The 27,341-nt window shown below is 32.4% G+C and overlaps 4 protein-coding genes across 4 annotated transcripts in view; 1 reads left to right on the forward strand and 3 right to left on the reverse strand.

Annotated features, from left to right (window-relative positions):
• LOC143057339 (uncharacterized) overlaps nucleotides 1–489 on the reverse strand; it is a 69,514-nt gene extending 69,025 nt beyond the window's left edge. The window contains exon 1 of the mRNA XM_076230641.1: nucleotides 431–489. The gene's annotated coding sequence lies outside the window, so the exon portion shown is untranslated. The remainder of the gene's footprint in view (nucleotides 1–430) is intronic.
• The window catches only part of LOC143056900 (uncharacterized), a 438,790-nt gene that overhangs the window by 81,899 nt on the left and 329,550 nt on the right, over nucleotides 1–27,341 (reverse strand). The gene's annotated exons all lie outside the window — the stretch shown is intronic.
• LOC143056583 (uncharacterized) lies at nucleotides 2,139–3,163 on the forward strand. Its single transcript, XM_076229684.1, has 2 exons — nucleotides 2,139–2,302; nucleotides 2,765–3,163. Exons 1-2 carry the CDS (start codon nucleotides 2,210–2,212, stop codon nucleotides 3,044–3,046), a joined length of 375 nt encoding a protein of 124 aa, XP_076085799.1. The 5' UTR covers nucleotides 2,139–2,209; the 3' UTR covers nucleotides 3,047–3,163.
• On the reverse strand, nucleotides 3,902–12,533 carry LOC143056604 (uncharacterized). The gene is made up of 11 exons (XM_076229717.1): nucleotides 11,889–12,533; nucleotides 10,445–11,472; nucleotides 9,028–9,265; nucleotides 8,463–8,559; nucleotides 7,763–7,903; nucleotides 7,104–7,443; nucleotides 6,526–6,732; nucleotides 5,962–6,067; nucleotides 5,635–5,712; nucleotides 5,064–5,213; nucleotides 3,902–4,158 (listed from the first exon to the last, which is right to left on the reverse strand). The coding sequence occupies exons 1-11, from the start codon at nucleotides 12,316–12,318 to the stop codon at nucleotides 4,088–4,090; spliced, it is 2,886 nt and encodes a 961-aa protein (XP_076085832.1). The 5' UTR covers nucleotides 12,319–12,533; the 3' UTR covers nucleotides 3,902–4,087.

The following is a 27,341-nucleotide window of genomic DNA, read 5'->3' on the forward strand; positions in this document are numbered from 1 at the left end:
GAACGGAAACGAAATAAAGTGTCAGTTTCCAATAAATCAAGGACCATACCTCCTGAACGGTAAAAATCTTATATGTCGAACTTGATCTCAATTGTTGTCATCATTATCAGCATATCACAATTTGAAAAGCATTACTTGAAAGGTTTATAAGCCATTGCACGGACACAGTTGTCAGCCGTCAGTTTCCAATAGATCAAGGGACATACGGTAACTCCTGAACGGTAAAAGTAAAAAAAGTCTATACTGAACTTCACCTCCTTTTTGTCATTAGTAATAACAAATCGAAATTTGAAAATCAATTGTTGAACGGTTTATAAGTTCTTGCACGGAAATGTTTGAAGCCGTCCGCCTGCCTTCCTCTTCAAAAAAAGTACAACTTAAGATATATAAAATATAGAATGACCATGTTCAGTTAACTAAATATGCTTACCTGAAACTATTTCATCCAGAGTTAAACAAGACAAAGATGATGCAATGAATGCTTTATGTCTGGGTACTTTTACTTTCAATGATGGTACCCTGGGTACCGTGTTTTGTCATACACGTACCCTCGTTTGAAATAAAATGCGTCATGGTACCGCGGAGTATTAAACGTACCCTACTCTCGTCTTAAAACCACGTGATTGCTATCGGAACATCTCTGGATGTTGCTGATGTTGTTGATGAAGCAAAATGGCGCGGAAAATTAAACAAGAAAATCTTAAGGAGTATTTGGATTCTATTGAAACTTTCAACTTGGCCAATATTATCCGGAAAGGAAGAGAAGTTAAAACAAAATATGTGAAAGCTGAAAAGGGAGAAAATGGATTTTTGACAGACACAATTATATTCAAGAGTGAAGACATTGATAAACCAAAACAGAGAATTTGGGTTGCTCGGGATACCCTCCTCTGCAATGGGACAGGCAACTGTCTCCGGAATTGTGGAGGTTTTGGTGAATGTGTTGAAGGTAGGAAGTATGTAATGCTTAGCTATAATGCTACAGAAACGTTTGATAAAATATGGGGAAATGGGGGGGGGGGGGGGTGGCTGATCTTCTGCGTTCTGTTCTATGCGTAACGTCCGGTTGGAAGTTGGATTTTCAAAACACCCACCTTACCTCTTTCAAAAAAGGAGAACACTGATGCGTTCTTAATTCTTTAATTTGTTACCTATTGGCAAGATATAATAAATCTTATCTGGTGATTTAACTAGACATATGTGATCCCTTAGGCGTAGTGGAGTGCTCTTGAGAAAGGAGGCATATACCAGTTACAGTTAGTTACAACTTACAGTATAAGTACATATTTAGTAGTAAGGAATCGGCCATTTAACTTGCAGAGGGGGGGGGGGGGCATTTTTTTATTGTAAATTAATATTTTGCCCTGACAGTGAATTTTGAGAAAATAAGTAATCTGGCCTGCAAGCTTAAAGGAAAGAAAAAAAATCTGACAGAGCATTGAAAAATAATGTTAAAGTTGAAAAAAATAATATGTAGAGCTGCGTCCCACGAATAAAAAAATATTCTGACCAGAAAAAAAAAATGCACCCCCCCCCCCCCACCCGCTGTAAGTTAAATGGTCCTTTTTGTTTATTTGAATACCAATTTTCTAGCAGAATATACACCCGATAATCTAACTTGATAATGCATGAAAACTTAATGATTACAATGCCCAAAAAAAACAACATATGATTATTTGATTACCTTGAAGCCCATAATCCAAGAAACTATGATCCTAAGGGAGCAACCATTTGATTTTCAGGGGGAGGCGGGGTGCATGGATTTAACATTACCGACAAACTTTTTTTCACGACTAATGAAAAAACAATTTATTTTTTTCAATTATACAGTTAAGCAAGTAAACCAAGATGGCAAAACATATTTTACATTTTTGAAAACAAACATTTTTCTTTCAATAATGTGAAAGCTAACTATTTATTTCAAAAAAATTCCATGCCCCTCCATTTGCTTTGTTTATTTTACATAGAAATCTTCCAACCCGTCCTCAAAGTCAAATAGTCCTTCACTTACAGCATCTAATTTTCCAACATTTATTTTATATATTGGATAAGTTTACATTATTCTTGTAGACATTGAATGCTTTCAAATATGAAACAATTCTTAATATTTTTTTGAATATTTTTAGGCTGCTCAAAAAAGGACGAAAAGAGGGCAAAGTCAGGCCACAGATGCTCCTTTAGAGTACAGTTGCATCTATACTCTGATGACATGGAACAATGGGAAGTCACTTTTGAGGGACACCACGTCCCTCCAACAACTGTGTGGGTTGCACCAAACAAAAACCCATTAAAGCAAAATGAGGTAATTTAAGTTAAACAATCTTAATATTGCCATTTCAAAGTTTGTAAGATAGTACAAAAAAAGTAAATCGTTTGTACATATTTACTATTGGGTCTATTTCTGTTTTTTGACATAAAGAATATAAACAAATTCAAAACAACACACAAAACAGTTTCCAATTTCAGAAAAGGCCATATTCACAGTTGGTCATGGCAGGTGTCTTGCAAGAAGCAGGACCAGCTTACCGTTCAAGAGCACTTGAGGTCGACCCAGTTTTTCAGGGTCAGTCTTTCTCATTTGTTTTTAGTTTTCAATGTTAAATGATGCTTTTTGTCCGTGTGTGTCTAATTTGTTCCTGGGTTTGTCTTTTGTACATTGATTTGGCTTCTGTTGTATACACTTCTTTTAACAACATTTCTGAAAAACTCAGAATTATTGATTGAATCATTTTAAACTTAGAAAAAAAATCTATTTTTCTTACAGATTCGTAAAAGAGCTCTAACTTTAATGAAAGATGGGATAACTTCATCTAAAAAGATGAAGTTAAATCTGAAGGAAGATGTTAGTCAGAAACAACTACAATCTTTTATACAATACAGGAAGAAAAAGGAAAAAAAAGATGGGACAGTGATGAGACTAAGTAACTATTCAGACTCATCAGATGAAGATTCTGCAGAGGAAGACAACCTTTTAGGGATACCTAAAAATAACAAACAATTCCATCCTAATAACACTTTGCAGATAAGAATAAATCCTACTATGTGATATATGTTTTTTTCAGAGCCCAAGTCACCCAAACAAACTCTAGTCAAATGTCTGTATTACCTCTTCTAATATTAAATGAAACAAGAGGCTCTGAGTTCTTATTGCTTATCTTATATCAGCTCCAGCTTTACAGCTTTATAGTTCTCCAATTCACATGTAAAATACTTTCCTTGTATTGCTATAATAAAGCATCTGTTGTCAGTAATTAAAATGTAAAAAAATGATATTTGACCTTAAGCTTAAACAGACTTCTTAACTATGCAAAGTTTCTAATAGTGAAGCTAATGGAGCAAGGTTAAGACTTTGGTATTTAATATTGGTCTGAAAGCTGTATGGTCGATAGCATAAAACAAATTCAACATAGCCAAGGGATAAACAAAAACTAGTAAAATCAGAGGACAGTGACAAGAACAGTATTAAACAAAAAAAAATAAATATAGTAGAAACAGCATGAACTCCACCAAAACCGGAAGTGAAATCATGTGCTCCGGAAGGGCAAGTATTTCCTGCACTGTTTACAGCACCTGTTGAGTTGTTTCTTTGTCATATTCGGTTTAGATGGATGGTTAATATAAGATTGAGAAAGTGTTATTATAATGATCAACCAGATAGTGATGATCAGTGATGACATCCGTAAAATTTCTTGATGGCAGATTTTTATTTTATTGATTCAGACCCTTGTCTTAGTTTTTGAGAGAGAAGAACTCCTTTATCAACAAAATCCTGATATTTAGAACTAGCTCATCATACGAGTCGATATGAGAAACTCAGCAGGTGTTTCATGAAAAGCAAAGATGTTTACCCTACCAGTGCACCCAGTTTTTTGTGGAGTCTGATTTTCACATGTAACACACATTTTTTTTAATTTTTTTTATATAATTTGTTTTGTAGATGATTGTTTTCAAGGTCTTGTACAAATACCAGGACTTTCAGTTTTGTCTAGCATTAGAATCTTGGTCGCCTGTCTTCTCCATTAAAGGAACACCCTTTAACTTAAAAGTTATTGATACTAAAGATATAGACTTAAAATGATTGATTTAATCAAAATGATTCAAAATCAGGACCAAAACTTTTCCTCTTGATGTGTCTGCCTGAGCGTGATTTAAAGCCACCTGAAAAAGAAATCAAAATTGCTAATATTAGCATTGTTCTATTCTATTTAGATCAAGCCAGAGAGTATGTGACGTGACAAAACTAACTTGAATATATTTCTGTTTAGTACTTCTTTATATTTAAGTGTGTGACAGACTTTTATCCTTTAAAGACATACAATATAGTCATGAAATTATATGATAATGAAGGTATTGAAAAATTACCAATTTCAGAAAGCTAAATACTATTCTCTTATGGTTGGGGCCTGTTATCTATTTCTCGCATGAATAGATAATTCTCGTATCACACTGTCCGGAGTGTGATACGAAAAAGTGATACGAAAAATGCGTTAATTTGATTGGCCAACGAAGCCTCCTGAAACGATATTGCGGCATTTTCATTGGCTATTCTTTAGGTCAGTTAAAGGTCACAATGATGTACATTTCCTCCATTGCAACGGAGATAAGCGATTTCTTCAATAATATAGAAAATACGCACACTTTTCACCTTATTATATATTCTTATTCAAATATTATTACATTCTGAAGCGTACAAAATGTTTAAAAAAGTCTTATGTTGAAGATTGACGACGAACAGGACATATGACGTCACAATGCAGTTATGTTCAAGCGACTGGGTCGACGTTTCGCGGATTTTTTTTATTAAGCACAAAAAGCATGTTTACCATAAGAGAAATAGGTTTCACAACTCGGGAGAATTAGATATCGTTTGATATCAACTCTCTTTATTTAATTTAAATAGTAATAACAAACTCGCCACAGGCTCGTTTATTATTATATTGAAATTAAATAACTCGAGTTGATATCAAGCGATATCTAATTCTCACTCGTTATGAAACCTATAATACTCTCCTGCTTTCTTGAAAGGGGAGACAAAATAGTCAAAATAAGTATTACAAATGTACCTGACTTTCTTCGTGAAAGTTGTGCCATTATTTGACCTCTTGACAGAGATGGGGATTTTGCTACCAGCTCTTTTACAAACTGTGCTTGTGATTCTTTCTGTTTGGTTTCCATTTCTATCCTCTTTTGCCTTAATCTTGCATAATCTGAAACTATGAAAATATATCTTGTAATAAAATACAGTCATAAATTAAGGTAAAATCCATGTCACCTTCTAAAAGTGACTCAGAAGAACTTTTTGGAGTTACCTCCCTTTGATAATAAATTGCAATGCTTTCATATATATTTTTTCAAATAATATCAAACTGAAAAAAAAAAATTCCGCATTTAAGATTGAATTTTGAATAAACATTCTCATTTGAAAAATAGGGGCTAAATATAAAAATGGCTGAATTATATATTGGCCTGGTTTGAAACTGGATCCCACAATATGGGAACCCTGGTAACTTATTATACATACCAATTATTTAAAGGCATCGCTTAGTAACAAGGATGACACATTGCAATAATAACAAAATACTGTACCACTGCAAAAAAGTTCAGTTGTATATTAAAAAGATGGTATATACTCACGGGGAGAATCTAACTTTGGATCAGTGAGACGAGGCTTAACAAGAGCTCCAATCAATAAAGTCTGTTTGGCTCTGGCAACTGTAAAATATGTGTGAATAAACCATTCAAATCAGACTGGAATTCAAAAGTTTGAATCATAAATTCTGTGACTGATTTATCAAATTCATTTGAATTTGCAGAAAGAAAGTAGTGGGCTTTTTCGATAATGCCAATGTTTCAAATATTGTAAAGACTAAAGTGATGAAAAATATATTGAATCTAATCATGTCAAGCATTTTTGTCATAATGTTGAAGTAAATATATAAAATAATCAGCCTTATCATATACCTATCCGTGAAGATGCACGCCGTGCTGTGTTACGTTTTCTTTTCAGGCTTCCATTATGTGTCTTTCTTTTCTTTGGTTCAACTGGATCATCCTTGCTCTTTGAAACCTTAATAAAAATCCACAAAATCTAGGGAATTATAATGGTCTTGTAAAGATACACAACTGCATATCAAGTTTAATGCAAGTCAATGGAGTAGATAGTTGTACTCGCAAGCTATTTTACAGATGAAAAAAAAGGACAAATATGTCTCTAAATCAGAGCACGAGTGTGTGTGCATTTGTTCGGGTACAAAAACTAAGCATCTATTGGTATTTTTTAACATTCTATAGTTTTGATTTAACAGTTGTTCAATCTGAAGAGCAGCGTCTGCAGTAAAAATAAATCTTGTACCGAGATACTGTATCATTGAAAGGTTATGCTTGGATATCGATATCATTACCTTGAATTATTACAGACATTCTTGATATTCTATAGCTTAGATTTTGTATTGGAAGACTGATTTGGTTATTTCAATAATTTTGTGCAGAATTGAATTGAATTGAACATATTTCTTTAAAACAAACCTTTTGAAGGACTCTTTTTCTCTTGAAAGGATTGGCAGCTCTTGGTTTTGCTCCTCTTTCCTTTGGTTTCCCGATTGTCAGACATGTCTTTGGGAGGTCTTTAGGTCTAAATTTGTCATTTCTATCTGACCTTTGTACCACAGACAGAAATTCCCATAATTTACCTTTATGTTCTTCATACAAATCTGATAAACGTTCAAACACAATCTGTGAAAATGAAAAAAGTGTGTATGAAGATAATTTTCATTGTGTGCCTGAAATCTCAGAATGAGGTAAAAAAAGTTACGAAGTTCATCCTCTTACATCCATGAACTTTAAACTTTATAAAACTTCAAAAATGCATAAATGTTCTTTGTGAACTGTCACAGATACATAAGATAAAAAATATTACAGCATCAGAGATGGTGTATTTACTTAAAATACTTGAATGATAATACAAGATACAGTAAATTCTATATAAATTGTGATCTAGATTCAATTTAGTCCTGAAGTGAAACATATTGAAACTTTAACAAGAACATTTTAACACCTAGATAAGTTTACATATAGGAAAAGGATTTCAATATTGTTGTTCTTACACTGTCATCAGCATCACAAAGCAATTCATCTCTGCCTTGTGTTGGCCTTGCAAGCTGTTTACGTCTAAGAAATTCAGCAAGTTCCCCTTTGGCAGATTCCCTGACATTACTGTTCCTTTTCTGATCATCAATGAAAAGTAAAACTGCTTTCATGTGTATACACATATCTCTTAAAGCACTACGCCAAACAAAATCTGTACATGTACATGTTGTTGTATTCATATCAATCAAAACTTCATCATTTGCAGGAATCAGACCAGTAGGATGCAGCGATGAAAGCAAGTTCTTCAGAACACTGGTGTCCGAAATCGTGATCCAATTTCCTTTGCGATCCTTAAATCTAAAATAGAGATTTAAAGTGACTGTTTATATCCTTAACTCTATGCATGGGATGTGAATACATGATTATATAGTTCATTTAAAGCTGTGCCAAGGCCAGAATACTCTGGTATTGAATCATACTTTTACCTATGTTGATAGTAAATTTCCTTTGACACATGACAAGCACAGTTTATTGAATTGGCTTAGCATCTTTTCAAAAGTAATTTATATATTGGAAATAAATTTATTAAAGGTAACCTTCTCTTGTCACAATAACTGACAGTATTTCAAATCTAAATTAAAATAATAAAATAATATCATAATATTTGCAAACAAACCTTTGAACCTTTTGGTGCTCATCTGTAACAATATAAATCCCATTTTTTTCGGTATCTTTTACTTTGTAGGTAAGAAACATAAATCTCGCCTGATTGTCACGCAAAGTAATGTCTGATGGTGTGGCCTTTCTTGTTCCAAGACTGAAATGGATTTACACTAAAATTATAAGGAAAACTTAAGACAATGATAAATAACAAGTAAACAATTGCTCATAATAAAGATATTTATTTAGTTAAGCTGATGGAAAGAATAAAAAACACATGTAATCAACAATTACTAGTATACATTCACATTTTGTCTCGTAGCTAGGCTCACATATATTTATCGATAAAGAATGTAAAAAAACATGCGTCGATAAACTATGAAATATAGGTCATGGTGACCTAATTTGATCTGGATGCTGACAGATAACCATAAATGTACATGTTTACAAGTTTAAATGACTCTAGTACAAGTAGTTGCTAAGTTTTGCCAAAGTTGGACGTACAAATATATATATTGAAGTTGCATTATAACCCCAATAGGTTGAGGCAACTTGACGTCTAAAAATAGCTATGCTGCCTATGCAAACTGATCTAAATACAATTTCTATTAAAATATATTCAAAGCCTTATAGATCAGTAAACTTTTTGTCCTGATGGTTAATGTTCTAACAACCACATTTCATTGTAGTGTACATAAATGTACAAAAAAACTTACTTGTGACAAATTGTTTTTGCTGCATGCGTGTCTAGCAAAGAAGCTTTTTTCTTCTGACCTACTGCTGCCTCATTTCCTGATTTCGCTTTCTCAAAACCTAAAATGTGAAAATGATAGGAAGGAGTAGATACAGTTTGGGGTAAAATTTGCCCAAAATCAAGTTTACAAAACTAACCAACAAGAGGCTCACTTGACAAACCTTATTTAAAACCATTTGGAAAAAAATGCTTCTTATTTATATTATTTGCCTTTTATAGTTTTCAAGATATATACAGCTTACAGAGGGATGGAAGAAAAAGTAAAGCGGTATTGGTTACTATATCTTCAAGGGATGGAAGTCTGAAGCAGTTTAAAATGACAAAAAATCAACAATTTGCTTTCAACAATGTTAAAGCCCTATTTTGGTAAAATATTGATTGTCTTTGAACATGTCGTAGTTTCAAAGAAGATATTAGGGCAAATTTACAACATCAGACACAAAATGATGACAATAAATTGCATGGTCTCATAAAAATGTGAGGTGAGCTGAAAATGAGAAACAATGTGTACAACAATATAAATGTACCTGTCAGTTCAAACACAAGAGTTGAAACTTTTTTTCTTTTTCCACCAACACAATTGGCTACTTTCAAATTCAGATTTTCATCACAGTTATTAGTAGTCATTGTTCTGCTTCCGTTGCATGCAAGTGGGCGTCTTGTAATATCCAACCATGCATATCTCCACTTTGGACACCACCATTCCTCTATAAAGTACTTTTTCAGTCGTATCTGCTTGTCATCTTTGAAGAGGAGGTCAATAACCTTTCAATGAAATTTTTTTTCTTCAATTTTATGCATGGCACATATTGTACATCAGGAGTATTATAGTACTATTAAACTCCTTGTTCACATGTACAACATGATGGATAGACGAGACACATTATACAATTATAGCCGTTGTATGAGGTCGATACAAGGATATATTGACTGAGGACGAAGTCTGAAGTCGATATACTTCTTTGGGTCGATATATCCTGTATTGACTGAATACAAAGGCTATAATTGTTATATTATTAATTACCGACCATATTTGTATCAAAATCATCAGTGCACTAAATTCCTGTTTTCGATTTTTTTTATTTTTATTTTACAGGTATAACATATTGTCTCTTAACAAGTTTACCATATTTGTTCTGATTTCAAATTATTATGTTTTTTTTAGTACATTTTATATATTTTGAAGATTTTTTGAAAGTTAATCGATCATAAATATACACTTTTTTAAAACAATATCATGAAATTCATTAGTTGACGTTAGATATTCTAAAAAAAAACGTGCAATATCACTTTTCTATAAATATTTAAACGTGCAATATCACTTTTCAATCCACCGTTTTCAGTCTACCTTAGATAATATAGTTTAACATGTGACCATCCCTGAACGAATCAAATTAGTTGAAATATATGAATTAATAGTATTTACATGTACAGAATGGTTGTAACAAAAGTATAAGGTCAAAGGTCAACATCCATGGTACATGGCATATTGCCTTGATCATGTTGCTGTGATCTCCCACATGCAAAATACATGAAATATATAAAAAAATCTATCTTATTAGTCAAAGAAGATACAGCTCCAACATGCTTTTGTTTTGAATGGACAGACTGAAAAAGACTGAAAAATATAACATGTGACTATACAGCTTCTTGTGACAAGCCCCAACTTTTTTTTTAAATTGGAAATTGATAATATATAATTGTCTTATTAAATTTATACCTTAGTCATGTTTAATTTTTTATGAATTTTGAACTAACAGAACGTTTTGAGTCTTCAAAAAGACGAAACAAGATTGTCAAGAAAAAAATCCATAGCCCCTACCCAGCAAATTAAATGGCTGCTGCTGTATGTATTTTTTATACATCATGTGTGATTTTGGACTTAAAAAAAATATTATGTATACAGCATGTACATTGTATACCTACATTATATAAACATAATACCTGTAAAAACATCTGCCATCTTTCACAAGCCCTTTCCTCAGACACAGCCCTTGCAACAATCTTGAATCCAAGAATGATTAAGTAAGAGTCATGAAGCGAAACTGATTCATGAGTTAGCTTTTCCATCACCGCTTTAACTAAATGGAACCAACAAAGGACATATGTTAGTTCTAGGCGCTGGCATGCATTAGCAGAAGCTTCAAACTTGTCTATCATGACTAAAGGTTTATACTCTTGGACCCTGGAACACTGGGTAACTCGACGATAACCCTGATTATTTGGCAGCTCAAAGTATCTAAAAGGATGGTCACACTCATCATCAGGACACGGCACATTTTCCTTGATAGCTCGTAAAGCATTAAATATATTATCTGAATTTTCTCTGCTCATAATAGTGAATGACGTTGGACATCCAAATCCATCTTTATGCTGAGTGATAGCAGTCATTAGAGCTGCGCCATCCTCCTGTAAACCATGTTTTCCATCAATTCCAAGGACAGCTTGGTTTTTTCTGGCTGACAAAAGTGCTGATTGGTTGGACACTGCCAATATATAACCTCTATCTATATCATCCATAGCAGCCTCTTCTGCATTCCCTTTCTGGTAAAAAAGCAATTGGCCAGAGTTTCTCAATTCATTAACTGCTAAATGATGGACAGCAGTCCACTGTCCTGAACTGAAAGAGTGTCTTTTCTCCGTATTTTTTATGAAGTCAACCACACGTTTATCAGTGGGATTTGTTCTTGTGTCTTTAAATTCTGTCTCCATGTCAGGCTCCTTTAAATCTTTTATTTGACGTCTGAAAACCTCAAATGGCTTAAGTCCATATGATCTGCTTACCATAATATTGTCTTTAACACGTTCTAATATTTTCCTGTTTCCAGTTGGTTCACTCCATTCTGAGTCACTATCAGTATGGGATCCTCTTATACAAACATTCCACTTGGTTTCATCTGACAACATAATTTTTGCTGTTACACTGACCTGACAGTTGTGGCGATCATGACGTTTTCTCTGAGAAATGCAACCTACAAAACATTTGTAAACAATCATTTATAACAGGCTGTAATTAGAAAAATGTTGTTGTTATTTTTTCCAGGTGAGCGATTCAGGCTCTTATGAGCCTGTTGGTTTTGAAATCATCCACATGTTATAAACTTTTTATGTCCTTTATAATTGATCTTTTAGGGACCGATCATTTAACTTGAAGGGTTTGCTTTTCAGTTAAGAATATATTTTCGGCACACAGAGGGTGAGAATTTATTTATTTTTTGAACTCCCAAAGCAATTTTTTCAATTTTTACATTAGAGTATTTTTTTTATATTTTACCCTATCCTCACCAAATTATTTTTTTTTCTTCAATGTCAGGTTAAAAATATTTTAAAAAAACAAGCCTTGGTTGCTTTGAGGCTTGTTTCTTATCTATCCTTGGTCATATCATACCTTCATCACATGTCCCAATTCCACCGCAAACACGTTTGCAAGTTCCTTTACCAGGGCAATAAATGGTCCAATACACAGCAACAGAATCTTTATCCAAACCAGCTTTGATTAACCTTTGTTTTTCTTTCCCTTCTTCAGTTAAAATAAACATGTCGGAATATCTATTCCGTGTTGCAACGATTTCATGGTTGTTTCGATTGATCTTAAATGAAAAACGTTCAACATTGTCATCCTCTTTAGGTGTGATGTACTTCTTCTTTATATCACGTTTGCACCTGACCAAGTCAATTTCCTTCAACAACTGATGACTTGTCAAACTGTTTTCTAACTCATTGCCACCAACAGCAACATGGAAGGTTCGGAGAAATTGATCATGTTCGTTCTCATCTGATTCTGTTTCTGAATCATTGTAACCCCGAATCAAATCCATCGTCCATTTGTTGTTTACAAGTGTAGAATATAATTAAAAATCAACCCACGGGCTAACCACCAACATCCGACTATTCGGAACTCCTAAGAAATCTCGCGATAAATTTCAAGACTCAAATCGGTACGAAGCTGGGTACGATTATCGACGGAAACGTACCCTATTGGTACCATTCATCCAAAACACGGTACCCAGGGTACCATCATTGAAATTAAAAGTACCCAGGGTACGTTGATGGAGTACCCAGGTCGACAACGACCCGTTCAGCAATTTGCCAGTAAAAAAAGGGGGGTGCACGGACAAAGACGAAATTAAATCGTCATTTCAGAAACAAGAAAAATAAATTCGCGTAGCTCTTTATCAATTCCAGAAAACTTGGTGAATAATGATCTTCAAGCACGAAAACTGATAAAGAAAAAAATATAAAAACGTCGTACGAAAATAAGTTTCAACACACGTGTTAAAAACCTAATAGACTCGTCCACTGGAAAACGAGATTATCGGGTTAATCTGTTGTCTCGCATTCCCGTTTTTTATCCAATTATAAGTTACTGACTTGAAAGTACAGAGTGTCCATTGTGTAGTATCATCCCATATTCATCACTGTAATGAAATGCTATTTGATATTTACTTCCATTCAAACACAACAAATTCCACATATGAACTTTAAAATGATATTTAGTGATTTTTTGGGACGAACCCCAAAATTTATAATTGTATGATGTACCTCAAGTTGCGACTGATTTAAAATAACTCGTTGTTTTTTAAATAAAAAATGTAAACAGGATACCTGATATTTTTCAATAGAAAACTGACAGACCATGCAAATAATTTTGCCTACTAAAGTTTGATGTCTGGTATTTAACATTGACCTAAATTAGAATTGCAAAAATGTATTTAAAAATCGTGCAGACTTTAAAGTTAAAAAAATGTTTTTATTTTTTTTGGTAAAGGAAACTTTTGAATGAATGCATCAGGAACAATTATGTTCATTACTAGTATCTATAATCCAAACAAAAGAGTAATGACCTGATATGTTGAAAACATATCATGTTCTAGTTTGAGTAAAATAAAAGAATTTCTTTTATCAATGCGTTTAAAACTACCACCAGCAGGCACCCGACGTTGTACAGACCTGATTGAAAATAGGTCGCAACGTCGGCGACCTAATTTCAACGTCGTTTGGTAAACGTCTGTCTGACGTTATAGAACGACGTATATACAATCTTGCTTTTTGGTCGCGACCTTATACAACACAAATACAACAGCGGATGCCATATGTCGGTTGGACGTCTAAATTAATCTAAAATACTGAATCACACGTACATGAAAACAAAGTTTTTAATTATATATCATCCTTTCACATTAATATAAAAATATATATGCATCCTATTGTTATCTAAAATAAATATGTCTTGTGACCCTTATTTAAATTTCTCCTGCTTGTCTTTTTGGCGAATGATCCTCTTTAAATGAAGGGTTTGTGTAATGTCTAACATGTATTACAGTATAACTCAGTCAAGGTTAGTACAGTCGCAAAGCTGTTAACGAATTCGGACCCCGGAGACAAATCGGATCCAAAATTCAGTCAACTCGGACAGTCTATAAAATCAACTTGGACCGACTATAAAGTCAAATTGGACCGTTTATAATGATAACTCAGACAAAGTATGTCAATAGGTCAACTCAATATTAACTTACTCATACAGCTTTTAAACAGCAGAAATGAAAACAAATCAATGGAGTGTCATTAAATCTTCAACAATAGACGGATGTATATTAATACAATTTGTACTGAGTCCGTAATCTTGAATAATCTCATCTCAGACGGTCTTAGTTGTCTTTTCTATCAATTATAGTCAAAACAATTCTTCCTTAAGTTTTCGCGTTATGGAAGGCATGAATTCTCATCAGACACACTTTAAATCGTAGAAAAAAATTGTTAAATTATTTGTATAAATAAAAAATCTCCTTTTATACTTTTCCAGATTTTTTTAATTTACAGGTCCGATTGATAGACGGTTCTAGTTGACTTTATAAATAGTCCCAGTTGACTTATTGACGGGGTCTGAGTTGTCTTCATATACAGTGCGGGTTGTCTTTTTTTTTTGTAGAGGGTCCCAGTCGTCTCGCACCCGCTAATTACATGTCCAAAACATGTTATGCATTCCTATTTTACAATAGACCTTTTCACTAATTCAGAAACTGTGACACTTGAGCATTTGGGACACACACAATTTTGGTTTCATGATGTTCATCATGCATGATTAAGACATGAGTGTGTTAAAAAATGAAATTCAATCAGTGTGTATACCGTGCGATCGCAAGTATAGAATTAAACATATTTGAATTGTCTTTTTTTGACTTTTCCGATATCCGAACAAAAAAAACCAACATATGAATGTAAAACAACATATTAATGTAAATAATATGTGTGATTTGTTCTGTTGAAATAATTGTTTCATTTTTAAAAGAAATTGGAATACATTCCAAAATTTGAATTTGATGTATTAGTTTAAAATTATTTTAAGTTTGTATCATATTATCTTATTGATGAGTTTTCATTTGTGCATAAGTCTTTTGTCTTTAAGTTATAGTTTTAGTAAAGTGAAATACTTTTTGTCTGTTTACAACAACAACAACAACAACAAAAACAAAAAAAGGTGTGCTATAATATTTAGAATAACCCTGTACGCGATATAGCCCTTTTAAACTGATGCGGCGTAAAGCAATCATACAATAATCACTTTTATTTTTCGGCGACAGACATTTTCTCTTCCATGTCATGTGAATGTGGTCTTGTGACATCATAGTTTTACAGGAACATGTGTGATATCCAGCTGGAGTGTATATGCTATTTGAATCTCAATTATATGCACAAAATAGCAATAAATGCTTTTTTTATTCTGTCATGTATTACATAGCAGAACAACTTATAATAAGAATAGATGTTAAAAATTATGCGTATACATAAATTATACGTTTTTTTGTTCTTCTTAAAATGACGCTTTTTTTATTAAACATAACTTTTACTAAATTAATGTCTAGACATATTGTTAAAAAGTATTGCCTAGACAAGAAGTTTATTTTCACTGCGAATATTATAAAATGGATCAAAAACATGTGCTTATATTATGCGGTAAATATATAGTTTGAATAATTTGTCTCCCCCAGAAGTATTTCAGGTTAACAGACATGAGACTTTCCCGGTTTCGGCCATAAATTCCTTTACACTGATTAGACATGTTTATGTTGCATGTATACGTACATCTGCATGTTTAAATGTGTTCAGGTTTTCTTAGTATACTTACTTTTTGTAATTAAAAAGCTTAATGTTTGCGAGACAGCATACGGTTTTTACACTGAAAGCAGATATATTATATAACATGCGAGAAGTGAAAGTTCTTTTTAGGCACATTTAAAAAAATAAAATATTGGCCAACACTTTTTGATTGTTGCATCCGCATGTTTTATCATTTTCAAGGTTTGTAAAGCTTGTCACACTTGAAACGTTGGCGCAAGGTCCGAGCTGATGCTAGAGCATTGGCTGTTTGGTACCAGTAGTTTAGATGAAGATAATGTATCTGTAATTGAGTTTTAGGAAGAAAATGGATTTAGAAATGAAAGAAAAAAATGCATATAATAAGATGGAAGCAAATGAGCATGGTACTGAAGGTAATACAACATTAAATGATTCAAGTGGCGAATAAATAAAGGCAATAGTAGTATACCGCTGTTCAAAACTCGTAAATCTATGGACAAAAAACAAAATCGGGGTAACAAACCAAAACTGAGGGAAACGCATTAAATATAAGAGAACAAAGACACAACATTAAAATGTAACACACACATACACAGACTAAGCATTAGACAAAATCCGACGAGAATAACAAATATAACATCAAAACCAAATACATGAATTTGGCATAGAAAAGTACCGTGACACGTCTTATAGTAATGTGAATTCACACTAAAATATAAGAAAAAACAAACGACACAACGGAAACACAACGTAAAAATGTTACACACACAGAAACGAACTATGATATAACAATGGCCATTTTCCTGACTTGGTACAGGACATTTTTAAAGAACAAAATGGTTGGTTGAACCTGTTTTTGTGGTATGCCAAACCTCGCACTTTAATGGCAATGTTAAATATAACATTAAAATGACGACATAATATTACCGGACTACAATACAAATAAATAGGAGAATGTATTAGGCAAAGAAACACATGAATAATAGATAATAAAAGGCATCAGGTTTTAATTCAATACGCGAAATACGCGCCTCATTCACACAAGACTTACCAGTGACGCCCAGATATAGAAGTTCGAAAGTAAAAAAAGTACAAAATTGTACAGCACTTAGGATCAAAAGTTGAAAAAGGTTGTGCCAAACACGGCTAGGATTTCCTGCTTATGATAAGAACATCTTTATTATTTAGAACAATTTATGCTATTGCAAACAGTAAATTTTATCAAATGAATATAAAAGATAAACATAATAAAACTGAAGGCTTATCTAATTACAGAAAACAAAACCCGAATACATAATATTAAGAATCAGACTTTCGACTTGTGAATGATGTCGGCTCGAGCTTAAGCAATACATTGGCCATGTTTCCTCTGATAACGAAGTGCCATGTTTGTCATTGAAGGAAAATTTAGTTGACTGGTCAACAAAATAACAAGATTTTGTTTAGATGAACTGCTGATAGTCTTAATTAGTAAGGGGTTTCAAATCCAAAAGATGCTGACACATTATAAAAGAACCCCTAAACTGACAATTCTGAGGGAAAATGTAGAAACCAGTATATCTATTATGGAAAAAAGTGCTGGTTAAGATAAATAAGAAGATATGGTATTGGTTCCAATGAGACAAAAAATTATAGGTCAAAGTACGGACTTTTTATATCTATCTATATATATATGTGTAGGACTCTGAACCGCGATGGTACTCCGAACCACGATGGTCACGCTGAGTTACAAAGGTTTGACGCTGAAGTGCGTTTCTGATCCCGCTAAAGTGCGATGGTGGCATTATGACGTTATCTTGTTGATAGCTACGCTGAAGTGCGATGGTCTACACAAACTATATTTGCAATACTGTTCATGCAGATTTGTATGTGCAGTTTTCCTGCTTTTTAAGTTGAAAAGGGGCTTATAATCTTTAAAACTACAGATACGAGAAGTATTGGTGAATAGGGGAGAATTTATCTTCTGCAGGAATTTTTTTTTTTGAAATCTACGAAAGGTTCTGTTTTAAGTACAATTGGGAGTGACATTCTCTAAATACATACTGGTCCACAGACAGACTCTTTTCATTATACTATAACGTAAGCGATGAACTCAAAAGAGAAACAACATATAGAGGACGACCTCCCATTTAGTATGCAACTGAACAGCTATAAACCACGAATTATAAATGTTTTGGATCCTCAATACTCTTCAACTTTGTACTTGTTTGGCTTTATAAATATTTCGATATGAGCGTCACTGATGAGTCTTATGTAGACAAAACGCGCGTCTGGCGTATTAAATTATTATCCTGGTACCTTTGATAACTGTTCTATACTAACTATTAAAAATTCTACTTCTCATGATTACTGCACGTCTGTAGATTTAAACTATCAATCATGCGTCAAATCGGTTTATAAACTTAAATACTACGAGAATGGGGAGGATTGGTGGGTAGGGTAAAGGTACTGGCATGAAAATACGGATTTTTTTTGTTTTATTAAAATTTGCTGTTACAAAATGATAGAAATTATTATAAATTAAGGAATGTATCTCCATCATGCAAAGCTCTGATTCCTTTCACGGATTTGGCTATACTTTTTGGACCTTTTGGATTATAGCTCTTCATCTTTTATATAAGCTTTGGATTTCAAATATTTTGGCCACGAGCATCACTGAAGAGACATGTATTGTCGAAACGCGCATCTGGTGCAAGAAAATTGATACCGTTAATTTTATTACTATCACTGGATCGATGCCACTGCTGGTGGACTGTTAGTCCCCGAGGGTATTACCAGCCCAGTAGCCAGTACTTTGGTACTGGGATGAAAATACGGTTTTTGTTTGTGTTATTAAAATTTGCTGTTACAAAATGATAGAAATTATTATAAATCAAGGATGTATCTCCCTCATGCAAAGCTCTGATTCCCTTCACGGATTTGGCTATACTTTTTGGACCTTTTGGATTATAGCTCTTCATCTTTTATATAAGCTTTGGATTTCAAATATTTTGACAACGAGCATCACTGAAGAGACATGTATTGTCGAAATGCGCATCTTGTTCAAGAAAATTGATACCGTTAATTTTATTAACCTTTGGTGGCGATTTCTTTTAAATCTACAAAAGGTTCCTCATTCTGTAAATTATATAGACATACTATCTGTATTACTATATTACGGTAAACGAGAAACGCATGAGAGAAACAAAGTAAAGATGAAATGTTAATGCAGAAATATGTGCACATGTAGAAAATCAGAGGACGATCTCTTATCTAGTATGACTGTAATTAAGGACAGACATATACAATAATGAATGTAAATTCATTTACTAACTATTAAAAAGAAATCTATATGTACTTCTCATAATAATTGCACATCCGTATATTTTAAACTAACAATCATGCGTCAAATAGACCATCACACTTCAGCAAACAGACCATCGCACTTCGGCGTAAACCATCGCACTTCAACGTGACCATCGCACCTCAGCGACACCTTTACACCTCCGAGTCCTACATATATAAAAGACCAGAAACGAGAAACACCTATGAACCACACCAACAAAAGACAACCACTAAACAACTATCTCCTTATTTAGGAGAAGGTCATAAAAATGCAGCGGTTTTTACGTTTTAACGAGCATTAAACCTCACCCTAACTTGAGACAGTAGTGTAACATTACAACATAAATATACACACTATAAAATATCAATTGAAATAGCTTAACTCGATCAACTAGACCTGTCCTAAGTCAGGAACATGTTGTTTAGTGGTTGTCGTTTTTTTTGTATGTTGTTCATAAGTGTTTCTGTCTTTTTTACATAGATAAGACCGTTGTTTTTTTATTGAATTGTTTTACACTAGTCATTTTGGAGCCCTTTATAGCTTGCGTTTTGGTGTGAGCCAAGACTCTGTGTTGAAGCCGTACTTTGACCTACATAGTATAATTGTTTACTTTTTACACATTTTGACTTGGATTGAGAGTTGGTTCATTGGCACACAAACCAGGCCTGAGTTGTCTTGCCTACATCAAAAATCCGTAAGATCGGTCTCTACTTGAGATGTTATATTATAACATGCTTGTGAAACTAGCAAATCATTAAATAAATGATCTTATCATCCAGCAGACTACCAAGTGGACTAAATTTTACCAAACATTGATTATTATTGTGATCAGTATAAAAGTAATCATAAACATTGATAAACCAGAACCATGATTATAATTACATGTAGTAAAAGAGGTACCAAGTGAAACAGATCTTACGAGACATGTAGAGGATATAAATGGTAACCATAAACAAGCTATTGTAACAATTATAAACTAAACGTTGGATTCATAATATATTAACAACCAAAAAAAGTGAAAACAACACGTTAAATAAGTTCATCTGTCTGAAGCGCTTTTCTGGATTTACTTCCATCAGGAACGCTTAAAGCCAAATATTTGAAAGCAGAGGATGTACAAAAACCGACACAGTTTTAAGCGATATTGTTGTGGCGTGGACATGACTGAACGGTGACTGATCGGTGCCGGATGTTTGACTGATCGATGACCCATATAATGCGTCAGATACGTCAAAAATGCTATGTAAGAGTTGCTATGATAACGGTCAGCGATCGATCAGTAAATTAATTATATAGATATAAGAAGATGTGGTTTGAGTGCCAAATCGCCATCCAAGTCACAATTGGTAAAAGAAAAAACATTATAAGTATGGATTGGACGGATACGTATATAATTACAATTCTTATGTAAAACGAACTCCACAGTATGCATGGTATATAAACGCGATCCTCTACGAAGACATATTTACTCGTTAATTTGTGATCAATTTGATCGCAATAACAGTTAAACATAACATATAAATTACTTTCCACGCATTATATTTATTACTTCATATTCTTTTATTTTTCTGCCAAATAAATTACATAAGTGCAGATTAATGTCATACTCAGAATGCTTCTGTATCACTAAAAAGCGATAAACTATTATCATTTGAAATAAGTACCCTATCTAGCAATTATGCATTTAAGATGATGGAAATACAAATAGTATAACAGTAAACATACGTTTGCTAAGAGTTCAATTGTTTCTGACGTTTGATGTTAGTACGGTTTGTACATCATGATTAGTTGTTTTTAATATGCTAAATTTCTAGGGAAAAGATAGTTAAAATTTTGTTCGCATTGCTTTAAAATGCAAATATTTCTTCTTTTGCATCAGAAACAATGCAACCTTATTTGCAGTCAGACATTATACATGTCTTTCGATAAGTTATTTTGTATAAGATGAGAATAATGCAATGTTATTTTTGTAATTAGTTATTCTAAAGGCCTCACGATAAGCTTTTTTGATAGAGTTTTAATATAATAAGGATAAACATACTTAAACTTTTGTTTGTGTTGAATACGAATCCAATTATTTTTTTTTATGAACCACCATGTGATTTCAGTACTTTTTGTATATCAGGATTGGTTGTTTTTCATAAAAAAATGTGAATTTTAGGGAAAAGATACTAAATTGTTGTTCTTGGTTAAGAGTTCAATTATTTTTTTATTTTAATTGAAATCAGGAACTGACGTTTGATTTTAGTACTGTGTGTACATCATGTTTTATTATGCTGAATAATAGTTATCAAAAGTACCAGGATTATAATTTAATACGCCAGACGCGCGTTTCGTCTACATAAAACTCATCAGTGACGCTCAGATCAAAATAGTTAAAAAGCCAAATAAATACAAAGTTGAAGAGCATTGAGGACCCACAATTCCAAAAAGTTGTGCCAAGTACGGCAAAGGTAATCTACTCCTGGGGTAAGAAAATCCTTAGTTTTTCGAAAAAATCAAAGTTTTGTAAACAGAAACTTTATAAAAATGAACATATAATTGATATTCATGTCAACAACGAAGTGCTGACTACTGGGCTGGTGATACCCTCGGGGACGAAACGTCCACCAGCAGTGGCATCGACCCAGTGGTGTAAATAGTTATCAAAATTACCAGGATTATAATTGTATACGCCAGACGCGCGTTTCGTCTACATAAGACTCATCAGTGACGCTCAGATCAAAATAGTTAAAAAGCCAAATAAATACAAAGTTGAAGAGCATTGAGGACCCAAAATTCCAAAAAGTTGTGCAAAATACGGCTAAGGTAATCTACTCCTGGGGTAAGAAAATCCTTAGTTTTTCGAAAAATTCAAAGTTTTGTAAACAGAAAATTTATAAAAATGACCATATAATTGATGTTAATGTCAACACCGAAGTGCTGACTACTGGGCTGGTGATACCCTCGGGGACGAAACGTCCACCAGCAGTGGCATCGACCAAGTGGTGTAAATAGTTATCAAAAGTACCAGGATTATAATTTTATACGACAGACGCGCCTTTCGTCTACATAAGACTCATCAGTGACGCTCAGATCAAAATAGTTAAAAAGCCAAATAAAGAGCATTGAGGACCCAAAATTCCAAAAAGTTGTGCCAAATACGGCTAAGGTAATCTACTCCCGGGGTAAGAAAATCCTTAGTTTTTCGAAAAATTCAAAGTTTTGTAAACAGAAAATTTATAAAAATATATGGATAAAATATAGTAAAATTTTGTTCGCGTTGCTTAAATATGCAAAATGTACTTCGGTCAACGCTTTTACACCCCAATAAATTTACAAAAAAGAGCATTCAATTCTTAAATAAACTATATGCAAGATGTATAACATTGGACTAGATTTTAATACTATTTTGTCTATAGTATGATAGAAAGAAAATGTAAGGTATATATCGATGTATTGTATGTACTAGTACAGTAGTACTTTTTTTTTCTTTTAGGGGTTCATGGGGAAATGTTTAATGGACAGTTAGAAGGGCTACTATTTACATGTTCAATTCGACCAAAAATATAAAAATCAGAAAATCCGTTTCTCAGTTTCTTCTTTTTAACCTTTTAATCGGCCATTTCGAAAATATTCGAAATTTTGAAAAAGTATTTCAAAGTTTAATATGACATCTGGACTTATTAGAACGTTAATTTACATTTTTTTTTAACTTTTATGATATTCCGTTTGCTTAGCTTTATACATGGTTGTGCAATTTAGAATTATTGACGCCACCTTGAAAATTTCCGACATATTGAATGTTTCAGAGTGTGTCCATATCTTACATTGATAACCAGACAAAAGTTTACAATTAGGCAAATTTTAAATATTTAATCCCCAATCTTACAATTTCTGTCAATATGAACTGATGTAACGCATTTTGATCCCGTGATTCAGTTTCAAATTATAATAATATTATTAAACACATATAGAAATTGTATCATGGAGAAGGTCCAGTAAATGCTACTTTTGGCATAAAATTTTAAGTACATCTGATGAAATAGGTTTTACATGTTCGTTTCTACTTAAGTCGATTCAATTAGTTAAAGTAAAATATTCGAACTGATTTGGTCGTGAACGACGCTTAAATCTAAGCTTAAATATCAAAAATCTATCAAATATGTCATAAAACATTACTTTCAGATGTTTTTTGTCTAAAACGGAAGTGGCTGCATTCTTGCTCAGTCTCAACCTTTATATATGTTACATTGTATGTATTAGAATCAATTACAAGATATATTTAAATAATAAGAATGTTCGCTTGTAATGTTTAGGAATCATCTTGTTTTATCCATTTGAATGCCTTAAACAATTTGCCCATTGACCCCAGTTTTACTTTGCATAAAATTGAGAATGGAAATGGGGAATGTGTCAAAGAGACAACAACCCGACCATAGAAAAAACAGCAGATAAAAAAAAAGATCTTTTACATGTATAATTATAAGTCATATGTTAAAGTCTTTGTTATTTTATAATATTTTTTGGATAAATTAAACTTGTCAATGAAAAAGCTATGAAAAATCAAGACAAAACATTCTACCGCCAACATTTCAATAGCTAATATCTTGAAAACGAGCACATTGACCTATCTTTTTTTTTGGCATTTTTGGTTTCTGTGTTTCTGTATCAATCCCATATCAATATATACTAGTGTTATAAAGAGCTTGTTGTTTTGAAACTAAGTAGCGCATATCTTTAAGACTGAACACAAATACGGCCACTTCAATTTTAGACAAACATCGTTACAAATTACGAGATATGCTTGCTGTGACGGGAAAAAACTGAACACTTTGTCTTACCGAAATGCAGTAAAAATGTATTTAAGAATAATATAAATTCTTTACCTCGCATATTTTAATTATAAAAAGTAAAGCATAAATATCACTATCACATTTGTTTTAAGGATGTTTGCTTGTCATGTTTTGGAATTTTGTCAGCTTTTTGAAATCCTCTGGTTTTATCCATTTGAATGCCTTAAAATATTTGCCCATGGACCCCTACTTTTCCTTTTATTAATCTTTTACATGTATTATAATAAGCCGTTTGTAAAAGTCTTATCAAATCTTATTTATTGTTCCCGTCAAAATGCTAATGGCTAATATCTCGAAAACATGCACATTGACCCCTGTATTTGTTATGCTTTTTTATTCCTCATTCAATCCCCTATCAATATTTACTAGTTGTATGGAAAGCTATTTATTCTGAAACTGAGCAGCAGACTTCCTTAATTGTGAGTCATTTTGTCTATAAGATGTCTCCTGTTGAAATACATATGTGTTTCTATCTTTATATTATTACTGGAAATTAAGAGGTATATAAGAAAATGATAACCACTACTCAGTTTAAACATAGAAACATTTGTTGGGAAAGAAATTATCATGTTCAAGATTAAGAGTACACTAGAGGTTTACGGTGTTTGAGACAGACATGAAATAGTGTTTACATACACTGTTATTTAATCAGAAAGAAGATACAGGCTATACGGACTTCAGACGTAATATTATACACGTGTTTGTAGTATGTGAAGCAGTAACAATCACTAGATAGTTTACGTCAATAACTATACTGATAAACCACAATGAAAGATTTTTTACAAAATCAGTATATCTGTTTAACTTCGTTATTTGAAATACACACGTATATGCACATGCATATTGTTTTCAATACATTGTCTGAGTGATTGTTCAAGACGCTTGTTACATTGATGTTTAGAGAAACAAATGTCTTTGCTTTTAAACAAATAATACAAGATTATTTTTATATAAAACATCGACATGAACGATAAACCCAAATTCACCCGATTAGTATATATAATAACGAGTCCCCCGATGAAATATTTTAATAGTCGGTAGTAGTCTTGTTCTTTTGGTTTTCATTCTTTTACTATGTTTGAGCAATATGATGATATAAAAGTTGAAAACTGAACAATTATAAAATATATAAAAAATACGAACAAATACTAAAATGTATTGAAAAAAAAAATGGTACAATTTGTATATAACTTTTTGATATGGAAGAAGCCAATATAGCCACAATGCCGAAATGTTTGATAGCTCTTATATTTACATATCAATATTTGTTTACCACTAAGTGGTATTGCTTATCAATATTAACAATTATTACTTTTTTTCAACAAATGGACCATCCTATTCCAATATAAATTCTGATAGAATAGATAATGGAATCGGGGAATGAATTATAAGAACAACAACCCGACCAAAAAGAAAAAAAAGGTCTTCAACGAAAATACCGAATACGGAGGCGGGCATTAGCTAACCTCTAAACATAGGTCAATTTTTGGTATTGTTATTAAAATTGATTTCGACAAACACTCACAAAGAGCTTAACTTTTATGTATTTACTTTGCAACAATGTACGTGTAAATTGTAAACATTGTAAAGAAAATCATAACTGATTTTTGAATTAATATGACAAAGGTATGATGTTTGTAATTAAACAAAATATCTTAAGGAGCTATGGTAAACGTTGTAACCATTTACGTGTAAGATCTTCCACAATTTTGCTACTGGGCGGATGGTGTCCTCGCTGAAAAAATGTCCACCAGCAGAGACATCGCTCAAACTTGGTTTAACTGAATAAAATCAAAATATGCAATTCAACTAATTTGCACGAACAACTGAAATCAACACTCCATTATTTTAAGGTCACATCACGGATTATAAAACCACTATGATGTGTTTTGGTCTAAATTCATTTAGAACCTGTTCCAGAGGAAGAGGTTTCTTCAAAATAAATAAAAGTATTGTAATAGATGATAATTATAAAAACCATATTAACAATCTTATTCTAAAATATAAAGAAAAGGCACTTACCAGAGATTCTAGAGATATTTGGGATATCTTCAAATCTGAAGTAAGGAACATAACTGTAATGTAATGTAAATACAAGTCATATGAAAATAAAAATAAAATAAAAGATTTCAAAAGATTAAATAATAAAATTAATCCTTCAAAAGAAACTAAAGATGAAATAGAATAAATTAAAAAAATTAGAAAATCTTTATAAAGATGAAGTTAAAGGTGCACAAGTAAGATCCCGAGTCAAATGGTTAGAAGAAGGGGAAAACACAAAATTCTTTTTAGGTTACCGTTTAGAAAAATCCAGACAAACAAAAAAAATATTTCGGCATTGAAAGATAAGCAAGACAAACTTATAACAGAGCCATCAGAAATGTTAAATTTAGAAAAATGTTACTATGAAAATCTATATAAAAGTACAACTCTAGATGTTAATAATATTAAGCAATATGTTGAAGAAACAAAAAATTATCATAAATTAAGTGATGACGAGAAAATTTCTCATAAGGCGGCAGCATCTCAATAGAAGAATGCACAGAAGCCATTTTTGATATGAAGCTAAACAAATCACCGGGTATAGATATAGTGTTCTGGGATAATATAAAATAATTAGCTGTAGACGTTTTCAATAATTGTATGAGAAAGAAGAATTAACAACATTACACAAAATAGGAATAGTATCTTTATTGTGCAAAAAATGACCCACTTTTCCTAGACAATTATATACTTATAAATGTACTTAATGTAGACAACAAATTAATAGCTTATACTTTATCGAAAATAATACATAGTTATCAGAATGGATATGTAAGAAATAGGTACATCGGTTTCAATTTCCTACAAATTCAAGATATCATAGATTACTCTGAAACTTTTAATATAGATGGTGCTTTATTATTTATAGATTTTTCAAAAGCTTTTGATTCATTAAAATGGTCATTTATGTATGAAGCTCTTTTAAAATTTGGTCTCCCGCATTCGTTTATTAAATGGCTTAAAACTTTATATAATGGTGTCAAAGGTTGTATGCTTCATAATTGGTGGATTTCTGAAACCTATAGTTTTTTTTGTGGTATTAGACAAGGGTGTCCCTTGAGTTCGATAATTTTTGTTATAGCTGTAGCGATTCTGGCTTGTAGAATAAGACAAGATACAGGTATTAAAGGATTTTAAATCAAACTTGATTCTAAAACACATAGTCTTAAAATCTCACAACTTGCAGACGATACTACACTTTTTCTAACGTCAAAACAAGCATTAAATTTGATTGAAGAATTTGGAACTCTTTCTGGTATTAAACTTAATAAATCAAAAACTGAAGGAGTATGGCTAGTAAAATTAAAACATTCTAAAGATAAATATGAAAAAAATAGTTGGAATAAAAGCCCAATTAAAAGTTTAGGTGTATATTTTGGAACTAATAAAGTAGAATGCCATAAATTTAACACAGAAACTATTTTGAGGAAGTCAGAAAAAGCAATTTCAAATTGGAAGAAAAGGAAGCTTAAAATGATTGGTTGAATAACAGTAATAAAAACAAAAAATATACCAAACATTACCTTTTTAGCATCAGTAATCAATTTTTCGAGAGACTTTC

This window comes from Mytilus galloprovincialis, chromosome 13, assembly GCF_965363235.1.
Source record: "Mytilus galloprovincialis chromosome 13, xbMytGall1.hap1.1, whole genome shotgun sequence".
In the NCBI taxonomy this organism is placed as follows: domain Eukaryota; kingdom Metazoa; phylum Mollusca; class Bivalvia; order Mytilida; family Mytilidae; genus Mytilus; species Mytilus galloprovincialis.